The sequence below is a fragment of the Cyrtonyx montezumae genome, unplaced genomic scaffold (assembly GCF_038088225.1).
Source record: "Cyrtonyx montezumae isolate F1298 unplaced genomic scaffold, pur_monq_1.0 scaffold_18, whole genome shotgun sequence".
Lineage (NCBI taxonomy): Eukaryota > Metazoa > Chordata > Aves > Galliformes > Odontophoridae > Cyrtonyx > Cyrtonyx montezumae.
The window spans coordinates 3,593,753-3,607,972 of NW_027071914.1; the positions used below are offsets into that span (position 1 = coordinate 3,593,753).

Consider the following 14,220-nt stretch of genomic DNA (forward strand, 5'->3'; position numbering starts at 1 on the left):
TTTCTGAATTGGCTAAATTCTGTATTTCCACCTACTCAAAGTAACATAACTCACCAGTAAAACTTCTTAAGCATGTACATCATTGCTGAGGGCTGATTTCAGAAAAAGTATGCATATCATTCTTGTGGAACTGGATTTGAAACCAGTATCTCATACACAGTTTTACTCAAAGCGTACAACCGAGATGCTTTACACTCACCTTAATGCTGTCTCCATTGAAATGTCACATAAATAACTCAAGTATCAAATCTGTGCAGTGTCAGCCATTCAGTGTGCCACCTCCGTGCTGCAGAATCCGTCACTACTCACTCGCATTTTGGGTCGGTGTGTGATTTTGCCACTAGGTGGGGAGGAAGGCTCATAGTTCCATCCCTACAAAAGAATTTTGTTAAGTTGGAAAGACTCGGGGTGGGTCTCATTAATGCACAGACATAGCAAGTTCCAGGTTAACACCTGACTCTAAGATTTAAGGAAATAATTAATGAGGAGGCTTGAGGAGAAGCTGTGGCTCAGTGACTGTTACAGAAAGGAGGCAATACATCACAGTACACTGGTGATTTTTGAGGAGTATAAAAATGAAAGTGTTTGCCATGCGTTGATAGACAGGTAAACAGTTTGTGAATATGGTCATGCAATGTAAAAAGAACAAGTTTAGGCTTTAGAGGAATAAAGTACCTGTGTCTTTTAAAAATCAAGATGAGCAGAACAAAAGTCAAAAAGGTCCACTTTGGACTGAGGTAAGCAAGAAGACTAAGTTCCTAAGAAATGTGAACTTATTTTTGCTAGAAAAAATGATGAGTTAACTGTTCTAGGAAAATAAACCGTTCTGAAACCTGCTCAGAATAAGCCCTTGACTCCACTTAAAGGCTGTTGTGGGACTTGACACTGTGAGAAAGAGAGAAAATGGAAAACACTGAGGCTCTTTGAAGGCAGCAGAATGTGGGCAGTGTGAATTTCCCTCCTGCACTGTCTGCAATGATTAGACTCACACATTTTCAAATGTAATTTACCAGACCATTGGTACATCTGAAAAAATGTTCCACTGGCAGCTCTGATGTGAAGAGGCACATTTTTAATGTGAAGGTTGTGTCATTGAAGGCATTAAATATATTATTTTTTTAAAGTATTAAATATATTAATTTTTGAAAAGAAGGGAAACAGATCAAAACTGAATGGGTCTGCACCTGGTGGCAGTTATAGCATCAGATATGCTTAGAATTTGAAAATCTAAGAGCTTTAAGTCCATTTCGTGTAAGATTGCCATCTGAAGGATATCACTAATTATATTATGGAACAGATGTGTCTTATTGTGTCTTCATTTCTGTCCTCTCTTGTAATAAAAGACTGAATTAGTAAGACTCAAATATGAGATTTGCCACGTTGCATTTCTGGGCCACAGAGACAGACATATAAAGGTGTCTTTTAAAATAACAACTCTCAGATAGTTTGGTTGGGATTGGGAACCATGACTCACCCATGTTTTTCTACAAGTTGAACAATGTTTTCCATTGAAATGCTCAAGCACATACATAGGCTGAAAATGCAATCTGGCAATGAATCTGAAAATTCAAAATACAGAAAATTCAAGGTTATGTTTCCTCAGCAAGCCTGACATGCCCACCAAATCCTGCTGTTTTATCCCATTATAAAAGAGGCCAAATACAAAGGTCAGTTACGTGTGCAGCTGGGTTTTGCAAAGTGCATGAAGTATGCATGCACTGATTATGCACTTATAGTGACATACAAGCGAGTCAAGCAAATAATAACACTGAGATAAACATGACTTTCTAAACTAGCAGTTTGACCTTAAAGGTCATTCATTTTCTATTCCTTAGCATCAGAATAAATGATGATGTGATTCTCCTATAACAGAATCAAAATAAATTCTAATCTGGCTAATTAGTTTTATATTAGTACAAATAAGAAATAATATAATTGAAATTAGAGCTGTTATGCTGGATCTGAGATGGAAATTAGACTCTAGAACCACACGGAAGGTAATGAAACTCTGTAATAGAACAGTTAGAAATAACAGCAGTCTTCTTCCTGTCTGCGCTGGTAGAAACTTGTTTCTCTGTTAAAAGATAAAGTGTGTGATGGGGAGTCAGATGTACACGATCAAACATTCGTTTACATTGTTTGGAAATCGTTTGTCACACATTAATTGAGTCTTATTTCTTCCCCAATTCTAGATTTAAAATGAAGATGTGATGACATTTCTATAAGAACATGCCTCAGATGATTTTTACAGATCAATTAAAGTAAGAACCAATAAAACACAACTATATAATGTGCTTGACAAATGCAGTGCTGCTGAGAACAGCTGCTGCAGCACTTACTTTTAGAGAGGTTTAAGTATCTTGTTGCCTTATTTCCTAAAATATTTATCCTGAAAAAAAGCAAGTTACTTTAAATCAGACTGAATTATAGAAAAATTCTTAGCATAATACTTCAGAAACTCGTAGAAGTGCTCTCAAAACGAGCTGTACATAATGAGTTGGTACATTTTTGACGCAGTGTTAGAAGGTATTCAGTGACTAGAAATAGGGAAAGTAATCATTTTGTTAGAAATAAGAGAATCTTTCTCTTCCAGTGCCTCAAAACTATGAACCTTCTAATACAGAAAGTTCACAAAATACCATATTTTGTCTAGTCTACTGGAGCAGATGGTGACCACAAGCACTCACATCAGCACAACATTGCAAGGGAGCTCCACATCCAGAAAAGAGTGAATGGACAGGCTGGGCAACAAAAAATAGGCTCATTGGAAAATCCTAAATGTAGTCTCACCAAAGGAACTTACTGAAGAGACAGCATATTAATTGCATAAACATGACTGATGCAGTACATCACATTTCTCTGGTTGTGTGGATTCTTTTCCAGACAGAAATTTCTCAATAGAGGTACCTGAAATACAGAGCTGGAGGGAGAAATAACAATTTAACAATTTTTCATATTTATTTCTCCATTCTTTACTTTGAATGAGAAAAAATCATCCTAAATTTGAAAGAATGAAAAAAATATTGACTGTAACTCCATTCCTAATTCACATCTCTTTATGTACAATTCCAAAAGTAACTATTTATGATTGTGCAAATCAGAGAAAGCCAACGTGATATTCAGGTAGTGAGATATGCTGAAGAAGTGAACCTTGTTCTGAGGGTCTCATGTGGACAAAACATGCACAGAAGTGCTGACTGATGTATATGCAGATAATATCCCAATATTTTTTTTACTGTACAGTGCATTAATACACAAGTATTTGTATGTGCAATTACAAATAAAGTGTTCAGGGGCTTATTAGATGTAGCAGGCAAAACATTTTCGACACTTCGCTGCGCTTCCTTATTTACTTATTTATATTCACACAGAGGAAGTGGTAAGGCTGTCTAGCTGACAACTTTTCTGAGAAGAGACCATTTTGTATTAGAGGAAGCAGTATCACTCTTGGATGTGCTAACAATGTAGTTCTGAAGTTAAAAGGAGTTAGAAAAGAGCTGGGTAAATTAGACAAGGAGCTACCAGACTTGCTGAAGGAGGTCACAAACAGACAATATACATCTGCGTCACTGACAGCATCGGAATGAACATTCTCTAACTGTCCAGGGGAGAAAAAATGGATTTGAGAAACATTCCCTATCGTTCAGAGGTGGTTACATGGAACCCAGATGACTTAGCAGAATATTTTAAGACGGTAAGTTTAACTGTGTTTCATCTTCATATAATGGAGGAACAAATTACCGTGACTGTGATAAATTGACAGAGCAAAACTTATTAGAGCAAAACTAAGCAAAACTTATTACTTAGAGCATAAATTATCAGACAAAACTTGCTTCACAATTAAAAGCAAAATCACTGGCAGTTAAGAAACTGAGCCAGCGAAACTTATAAATGAAACTTGAAAGTACATTTTAAATCAAGTGTAAGAGAGAAAAGTGTTTTTTTAGTGAAAATGTACACCTTACTACTACCACTATGGGAAAGGTTCAGGCTGGATATCAGGGCAAGGTGCTTCACCAAAGGAGTAGTCAGGCACTGGAATGGGATCGCTGGGAAGTGGTCATGGTACTGAGCTTGCCAGAGTTCAGTAGGAGTTTGGGTAAAGCTCTAAGACATACGGTCCGGTTTTTGGGCGGTCATGTGTGGAGCCAGGAGTTGAATTCAGTGATCCTTGAGGGTCCCCTCCAACTCAGGATATTCTATGATTTTATGATTCTGTGAATTGCTGATACAACATCTGTTAGGAGCAGTAAAATATATTAATGTGGAAATTGCAAGCTTTCTAGCTACGTCTTCGGTGATTTTCAGAAGTGAGATTTTTTTTTAAATTGCTCAGTGTTGACAAATGAAACAGAATGTCTTTGCTGGTTAAAGCGTCCGTGAGAACCCATCCAGGAACGTAAACAGCTGCAGACACATGTGCTCTTTTTTTTTTTTTTTTTTTTTTATGCTCAATTGAAAAACGTTTTGCCTTCCCTGCTCTGAAACTTCCTGAAGAAAGCTCCCGGCTCAAGGTTACTAGCCACTGCTTTTTAATTTTCACTATGACTTCCCGAAGTTATTTTGTGTACTAGGTAGAAACTACTGTTTCTCTTGATGTTTCTTTCGCTGGTAAGCATCTATAGGCACTCCATTTTACAATGTGGAAGATTTTCCAAACTAGAGAAATGGTTTGAAAAACAACACACCAATTCACATATATCCTCTGCACAGCAATGCTGACACATTTGCAATTGCCCGTGAATGTGTAATTGAGTCTTTTTTACTGAAATTTCATTTCCACGCACTCTTTAAATTCCTCCAATTCCCAATCTTTAAATTCCTCCTTATTTCAGTTCATGTCAGAGAGAGTGCCTGCTCCATCCTCTTTGCAATTGACTATGTTCCTCCAAAAGAACAAAACTGTCAACCTAGGATCTCACATTCAGGTCATTCAAAGGGAACAACTTCAAGCAATTGGAAATACTGTTTGAAAACATTTAACAGTGGGAAGACTTTCTAGCAATGCCAGCATAGCTGGTTCATTCATCGACTTGTCAGATTTGTCTTGTAAAACCAAACTGTTTGGAGATTGGTTTTGAATTCATGCAAAATTAAGTGTTTCAACCGCTTTCATAGAGTTTTCTTAGGGGAGTTGAGTCAGCTTCAGAAAATAAGAAAAACATTAAGACACTGTCTCACGGTGGTTTGGAGCTCCATTTCCAAGGGATTTACAAAGGAAAAGGCTTCCTGAAAGAGCTGATAATCATGCTCCTAATGGTGATAAAATGATTAATTGCAAGTTTTGAAGAGGGGTTAGAACTAGATAGTCTTTGAATTACCTTCCAACCCAAGCCATTCCGTGATTCTGTTGTAACTGAATGGCATTGGAAGATGAACTTTTTGAGTACCTTCTCTCTACTGATCCAGATATTGCTTGCTTTTGGAGAGGTGAGTGAGGCAAAGAAAAGCTGTTGAAACTGTCCAGCAAGTCTGTGTCAGATGATGATGTCAGCCTAGGTCTGACAGCTCTGAGCTACTGCTGTGACATTCTTCACCCCAAATTAACTCACAGAACATCTCTATAAAGGGTTATACCTTAGGAATGCTTTATTTTCAACTGACTAATACATTTTGCCCTTTCAAAGTTCAAGTCCAAGAGGAATGAGCATTTTCTCTGACTAATCTGAGATATTTGCCAATTAAGGATTTTTCATCAATAATGATAATAACATCTAGTTTATGATTCTAGGTGTGTTAACTGACAGCCAATATTAATTCCAACTATGCATTCAAAATGTAAAGGGAACAATATAGAACCGAAACTACAAATAATTTCTGCAGAACTCTTTGTTTTTTTTTAGCAAAAGCAGAGATATTCACATTCTTAGTATCCTGAGAGTTATATTTAACAGCTACACAGTGCACTTCATCAATTATTTGAAGAATAAGAGATGAGGTCTCAAACACACTGAAATGTCATTCTAAGTGTAGCAACTGCATGCAGACCTTCAGTTAAAAAAAAATCTTCAGGCTCCCACTGGAAATACATGAGTCACGTCTCGTTAAATATGTCTAGAGTTTATTTTGTTGCTTTTTTTTCCCCCATGAATTCCCTCGTTTACTCTTAGATTGAATCCTGAAATGCCTACCCATGTCCCAGATGCTACTGCAAAACATCACTTAGAAAAGCTTTCTAAATATTATGGATGATTTGCCGAATTCGATGCTTCAACCCATAAGAGAAAGCTTTTCAATTGAAACAATGAACTCCAGAACTCGGATCAAAGCTTCATTATTCCAAGATATTAAGGCTTTTGCTGTTCTTCACAGCTTTTTTTTATCTTCCATTTTTTCACAGCTGTTCACTGCAGCCAGCGCCACAGCTTCCTCATCCATTTCCCAGGCAATTCTTTGGAACACAAAACTGGAAGGTGGTTTCTGAATGTGAGGAATTTAGTATTCTTATTCCTAAGGGATGAAAATATCCAAGTCCACTGAAGGATCATTGTTTTAAAAAACACATTTACATTAAAAAAAAGAGAGCAATTTAGACAGTCCAGGGTTTGTAAAAACAAAAAGTAATAAAATCTAAGAAGGGTCATGAGCTGCACGTTTGTTTCATGACTTTACTACAGTTAGGATTAAAAACTATTTGGGATTCCTAGGACAGACAAGACATAATGGGTGACAGCACACAAAAGAGTAACTTGAAGCACCTACTCAAAGCTGTAAGCATTTTAATTCTTTCTTACGATTAACAGTGTAACAATATCTCAATAATCTTCTTTTTATTGACAGTTAAAGTATAAGGACTGTGAGAAAGTTGTGAGAAAGTACAGTATAAGTGGACAAAGGTTTTTGGTAAGTAGAGTTGTAAAATTCATGGAATCCAATGATTATTTTGACTCTTGCTTTCTCTGCACTGACACTTAGTTCATAGACTGTTAATTATAAATAAGAGAAGTAAATATCAGTGAGACATTTTGCTTTAAGTACAGAATTCTGGGAGCTCAAGCATGTTGTTTAATATGCATGTACTTTAGTGTATTTTAAACCAATAGTGTAGTTACAAATCATGGCTAGAATTCATCTCTTCCTTTACAGGAAATGCTTGTTCTCAAAACTCCTATTTATTAACTGTCTTCTCCTACTAGAAAAGGTGTAGTCAGTATGACTGGCTTTCTACTGAAGTCGCTATTTCGTGCCTCTACAGTTAAAATCAGGTTTCTTCTGTGGCAATACACATATCCAGAGAACAATTAAGAGCATAAAAACTAATAAGCAAAGTCTCATTGGGTCCAAATCAGCATTACTCCAGGCTGTATCAAGTATTTGGCCCACTTTGACAAAAGCTGACAAATCCCATTTACGCAGCTATTGTTTTTAGGTCTTAAATGCACTTGCATGAAGATATTTAACAGCTTTTATCATTATTTCATTTTAGCTGTACTTCATTTCCAAATAATATTTTTTTTCCAAGAGCAGCCATTTTGATCACCTGTATTATTAGCCATAGTGTATAAATTGATACACAACTTTTTAAATACCTTCCTGTTTTTTATTTACTTATCCTAACGTACCAAACTTTCAAGCATTTCACTCAAATAAAAGTTTTCAGACACCTCTTCTGTGGGATATAACAGTCCCCTCCTAATTGAGTACAGTCAGAATTATTCAGATGCATGGCACAGACTTTATCCTACTACCCTACCTACTATCCTACTACTGCTACTTAGCTCAGGCACGGAGGATTTGTGCCTAGAGGGGGAGTTTCAGCTCTGGAAACATTCTGAAGTACTGTAATTTTGAGGTTTAAATAACAAGAGCAGTAACTGCAGTTTCTAAAGTGGTGGGGTTTATTTTAGTTATTATTATGTATTATTTCCAGGGTGCTTCTCTAAGTAAATGGCCCAGAGTGCAGCATTTACCATAAACTCCTAGTTGATTGAAGGGATGTTTTTCTATTAAGGAAGCAAGCAGCTCCTCAGCTCTTCTAAGACAAATGTTTTTAAGCTTTTGACCTATTTGTTATATTTATAGCATAAAGAAAAGACTCACTTGCTAAAAACAATGTGAATTTAAGTGGGATATTCTAGACTGCAGTGCAATCATGATTTTTCTTCTCTGTGAATGGTGTTTCTAAGAAATATCATTTCATGTCTAAATTCTTGGAAACTGCTGAATTATATTTCAACACAAGAATCTATTACTGAGTCATATGCAGGTTTTGGATCCACGGTCAGATTGACAAAACAGACTGCAGAAATAAGGCTGTCTTACCCATTCGAATAGCCTGCTAGTTTCAAAGTCACATTTCCATATCTACTGGCTACTACAAAACTGTTCCAGTTGAGATGTAGCAGGAATAAAACCAGAGGGATTCCACATAACTTACTTTAATAAAATTCCCCAAGATTTAAAAGGGCAACGTGGCCCTTTATGAGAGTTTTACCCCACATCATTTGTCAGGTTTATTGCCACAATAGAGTTCCAGTGAGAAGCTTAAGAAGTCTTTAGAAAAAATCAAGATGCTTCAGTAAATCCTGCAGGACGTTTCCATAAAATGAACATAGTTTTGCTGTGGTTTACTCCTGTGAATGCACCCAGAAGCAAAATAGTGCTGGAAAACACAGCTAGGATTTGTTGTGTCCTTAAAACCATTGATGTAATTTTAAACCAACACATAATTAGAAATTAATTATTGCTGGCAGTAAGAAAAACAGAAAGAACACTCTTATCATCCAAGTTCCAAAGCAAACCTTTCAATTAACTAAACAAAATAATTTCTCACAAGTTTTCCCAGTGTATTTATCCATCCTATATTTGGAGTGGCACAATAGGGTGGAAGAAGAGAGGGGCCGACCCTCTTTGCAGGAGTAAAGCCGCCAGCACTTAGCACATGTCAGCTCAGGCCATGAGTAACCTGCAGTCAAACAGCTTCACTATAGTAGCACAGGGAACACTCTACCCCCAAGTTTTTAGAAATACTTTTTAAAAAATAAAAAGCATGTGAACATTGTTAGGCTATCAAGGCTGCTCTTAAGTCCAAGGAGTTGAGTCCAGCTCCAGATCCAGCTATGTCTCCAGTAGAACACACAACTTCTCATACACTGTGATGTTACATGTAGAGTTATAGCACAAAGATCTCATCTACTTTAGCAAATCACACTCCATTTCACTATATAGAGTTTTATCCTGATATTTTGCAATTGTGCACAATTTTGCCTGTTTCACTATGCAGACATGAAGGAATCCAATGTATCTAGCTCATGAAGTCACTTAAATACCATATTTTTATCTATGCTAAAAAGATCTGAATGAAGAAAGCCTAAAATCAGCATCTATGGTAGAAGTCTGCCTTCTCTACTAAGAATGCTCCTTACAAAGAACAGTTCACTAGTACACTGCCACAAGTGTTTGAAAAAGCTTATGCAATATTCTGTGCTTTTATATTAAGTGTGATAACTTGCAAACTAATTAAGGCATGTAATTGACCTTTTTTCCTATTTTTTTTAAGTTATTTATGCTAGTTTGATACAACTGATGACATAAAAAAATACAGAGGGGATTTTTGATTAAAATCTTCTCATATTTAAGCTTTACTTTACAGCAGGTCATTGTGGTGGTGGCCTGTTATCTTCCATGACTTTTCTATGTGCTTTATTCATAATTTCAATTGATATTTGTATGTCAATTGAAACCTCATACCACATTTTTGAACATGTTAACTTTGGTAGCCGCAGGGTATTTTGTGGACAAGTTTTTGATCTATACCATATGTTTCCTTTGCAGAACATGTCTGAAAATGATATCCAGAAATTTCCCAAACTCAGAGTGCCGTAAGTAAAGCCATATCACTTAACATTAATAGTTATTTTAACTCATCATCAGAGAAAACTCATAGCAAACATCAGGCAAACGATTTCAGGTAATCAGTTAGAGACTTGTTAAGGTACTGTACTAGGAGAAAAAGAATGCTCCAACATAAAAATAAAGGAAGGTTGTCATGACAGTTCAACAACAATGATACAATAAAAAAAATTAGCTGGGGGATGTTTTAAAGAATTCATCCACAAATTTTATTTCAATAGCAATTACACAATGCATGAAGTTTTCTTATATCACTTGCAAAGTATGATTTAACTGTTCACTACTTCATTATTGACCTGAACTCAAAGGAAAAAAAATCAGGTATGTACAAGTGAGCTGAGTAGTAGAAGTATTTTTCAACACGTGTTTTTTCACCAAGGCGGGTGATAAAGATAAATCAGATTGGAACGTTTGGTTCAGGGTTAAATTGATTTTCTTTGTTCCTGTGAGTTAGGCTTTGAAAATGTTTTGAACTCACCCAAACAGCTGTCATAATTTCATTGAAGTTATGAATGAAGAACAATATTCCCACTAAGTCAGTACTGAAGTAACAGAGAGTAACTTCGAGTATTCTGTGGTGAAAAATGAGGGATTTTATTTTGCTGTGATTTCTTTTTTGTTTAAGTTATAAGGCTCCTACTGATGAGAGACATGGAACACAGCATGCTCTTCTAAACAAAATGGCTATTTCTCTTTTTTCTCTTCCCAGTTCCAGACTCTCTCCTTCCATGCATATCTTGATCTTGCTTGGGGAGACATAGTCTCCTTTAGTTTTTCTGAGCGTGTGTAAGATGTTTTGGTGATGCTAAAAATACTGCAAAAATTTGAAAAGCTGTCTGGTCTGTCACATCCATGTGCTCACAGTTAAACTGGTTGCTAGATCTGAAGGCAGGAAGATACCTCTGTTCAGATCAGATATACAAATATTTGATCTTGAAAGTCTCCAACATGATGTGTTTCTTAAGATCTTATCTATATTTTCACAGAATAAATTTCCTGATAGTAGGGTATAGTGGTGTATGAAGTGAAAGTAAGTGAGCCCAGAGGTTATGGAAAAGATGCCCAGGTGTCTTGGCATTTCTGAACTTAGAGTCAACTAATAGCACTGCTTAACTATGCTTAACTATGGTTATTGAGACTCTGAGGGAAACAGAGACTGCGGAAAAACTCACATCACTATACTGTAAAACACATTGCTTGTAATTTTCCAATAGCTATTCACTCTTCTATGGTCCTTTCATAAATTTGCCTTGTTTTAACTTTCAATTTTGAAAAACCTTTGCTGATTTTGTCTCGCATTAATAAGTAAAATGTGGTCAATGCAACAACTCATAAACACATACATGTAAGTGATATTAATATCGTGGAGGAATAGTTAAAATTTAACAGTGAGTTCTCATAGTCCCCCTTCTCATCAATAATATATCAGAAATACTTTGGAAATTCCATTTCACAGTCCTTATGCCTTGTAATAGTCAAGCAGAATGCCAGCAGCTTTCTTTTGTCTGATCTCTTGGGTTTCTCAAGATGAGAATTTGAAATTTAGAACAGCGAAGCTAAGTGCACAACTTGAAGAACTGAAAAAATAAGTAAATTAGTAAATCTGAATTATTTTTTCTTCACTTACCAACAGGAAAGCAAATCACTGGGGTATTGTGATTGTATGTGAAAAAAGGGGTGGCACAATGGGAAATCCTCCAGCAGTGAAACTGTTTAAATCAAGAATTTAGAGCTTTAATAGCAAAAAGAACTGATTATCATTAAAAGAAAAACAACAACACACAACAACAAACAAACAAAAATGATAAAATTGATGGGGGGAATATTTAGTCATTCCTTTCATTAATTTCATTACTTCAGAACTTCCTTGCTCTTATCGAAATGGAAAGTGCTTTGTACTGGCTTCTGTGAAACATTCACTCATAACAGAAAAATCACCTTGTAGGAAAAGCTTTTTTACAAGCTAAAACATTAGCATGTTTTAATTCCAGTACCTGATCTACTTAATGACCCAACATAAATCTATAAAAATGCCTCAATATAAATAGCAAGAGTTGCACTTAGAGCACTTGAAACTGTGAAAGGTTTGCAAACCACAGCACACATCCAAACAGACCTCCTGAGCTGAGTATGTGGTTTTACGAAATACACACATTTGAACAATTCTAGTGATCAAGTTTTGCATGAAACTGCCATTTCTTAGGGATGATTCTTTTAACATTTACAGGAACCTTTCAGTGTCTCAGGAGATAACAGTTGTCATTACAGAGTATGATGGGCCACTTGCTAAAACTAATAAATCCCTCCACAATTTAAATGCTAATCTCTACCAGCCACGTTACAGGCTGGTGTCTTATTTTTAAATACCAAGAAAGGATTAAAAACTGCTTTGAAAATTAAAATACTTCAAAAAATCTTTAGAACTCTCTATTAATAGGGTCAAACTGCTGAAAAATTATGGGCCACATATCTAGGTGACTGACAAATCCAGACAATCATGCAGATTTCTATTCTGACTAGTGTTTTGCAGGGAAAAGTCTATACAGGATTCACTTCTGCATATACATAGGCCACACATGGACTAATTGAGGGATCTTAACAAACTCCACAGTTCACTTACTGAAGTCATGATTCCCTTTCTTGTCTGTAGTTATCACCAAGTTTTTGATATGCCTGCTAGGGATACTGAGGTCTTGTACTCAATTACATGTAAAGCTACATCAAACACAGCTTTATAAAACTGGAAACTCACATATCCTCCTTTCCTTGCAGTATCTGGGCTTTTAAAAAATAACAAACATTTAAAGCTAATACCCTGTTTTGAGAAGCCTGAGATTTGAAATTTTCAACTTTGTTTAGAAAGCTTATGGTATATCCCTTAGCACTTGTGGAGATCTACAATAACAAAACTGCATCACTGCACTAAAGCATATAATTGCATATGGTAGTTCAAACATGGTAAGTGTGCAGAATTCTGAACAGGACACATTCAGATCCTACAAATATGGCACAGTGTGAAAGTCATGCTGCTTTCTGGAGAGAAAAAGCTTCAGTCTTAAACAATAAGAAAATTAAATAATGTCCTTCTCTGTCCAAAGGCAGAAGTCAGTGACAGCTTTTGACAATGTCTCCCATATCATCCCCATAAGTAAGCTTAGCAAGTGTGTGTAGATGACAGTGAGGTAGACTGAAATCTGGCTGACTGGCAGAGCTCAAAAGGTTGTGTTCAGTGGTACAGAGTCTGGCTGGAGGCCTGGTAACTAATGGTGTTCTCCAGGGCTTGGTACTGGCTCTGTATTCATCAATGACCTGGATGGAGGCGTAGAGTCCACCCTCAACAACTTGTTGATGGTATGAAACTGGGAGGAGTGCATGACACTTCAGAAGACTGCTGTCACTCAGAGAGACCTGGACAGGCTGGAGAGCTGGATGGGGAGGAACCTTAGGAAGCTCAACAGGGGCAAGTGTTGAGACCTACACCTGGGGATGAATAACTGCATGAATCAGTATAGGTTAGGGGCTGACCTGCTGGAAAGGAGCTCTGCAAAGAAGGATTTAGGTGTCCTGGTGGACAGCAGGTTGAACACAGGACAGCAGTGTGCCCTCGTGGCCAAAGTCAATGGTATCCTGGAGTACATTAAAAAGAGTGTGGCCCATCAGTCAAGGCAGGTTTTCCTCCCCTTCTACTCTGCCCTGGTGAGTCCATATCTGAAGTAACCTATCCAGTTCTGGGCTCCTCAGTTCAAGAAAGACAGGGAACTTGTAGAGGGCGTTCAGCAGACAGCTACAAAGATGGTTAAGGGCTTGGAGCTTCTCTTATGAGGAAAGGCTGAGACACCTGGGACTGCTCAGCTTGAAGACAGAGAGGGGATCTTATCAATGTGTATAAATATTTAAAAGCAAGAGTCAAGAGGATGGGACCAGATTTGTTTTCAGTGGTATCCAGTGCCAGGACAAGAAGAAACAGGCACTAACTGGAACCCGAGAAGTTCCATCTGAACATGAGGAAAATCTTTACTTTGAAGGTGACAGCACTGGAACATAGGCTGCCCACAGAGGTTGTTGAGTCTCCTTCTCTGAAGATACTCAGAACTCACCTGGACACTTTCCTCTGCAACCTGCTGTGGGGAACCTGCTTTAGCAGAGGGTTGGAACAAGCGTTTTGCAGAGGTCCCTTCCAACCCCTACAATTTTGCTATTCTGTTTGTTCACACACGTTCTCTTAGGAGGGCTGCTAAAGATTGTTGAAAGGTTTGAAACTTAACTGATACCTAGTCTGTTTTGAAGCCAATGTAATAATGTTGCATCTGCCCAACAGACATTATTCAAAGGCCACAACAAAACCTCCATCCCAAACTACGCTCTTGG

At 37.1% G+C, this 14,220-nt stretch overlaps 1 protein-coding gene across 1 annotated transcript in view; it reads left to right on the top strand.

The window, feature by feature from the left end:
- The first annotated feature begins 3,368 nt into the window (after positions 1 to 3,368).
- LCP2 (lymphocyte cytosolic protein 2) overlaps positions 3,369 to 14,220 on the top strand; it is a 28,942-nt gene continuing 18,090 nt past the window's right edge. Inside the window, exons 1-3 of the mRNA XM_065734472.1 lie at positions 3,369 to 3,694; positions 6,781 to 6,843; positions 9,775 to 9,821. Coding sequence (XP_065590544.1) covers positions 3,617 to 3,694; positions 6,781 to 6,843; positions 9,775 to 9,821 — 188 coding nt within the window. The 5' untranslated portion in view covers positions 3,369 to 3,616. The remainder of the gene's footprint in view (positions 3,695 to 6,780; positions 6,844 to 9,774; positions 9,822 to 14,220) is intronic.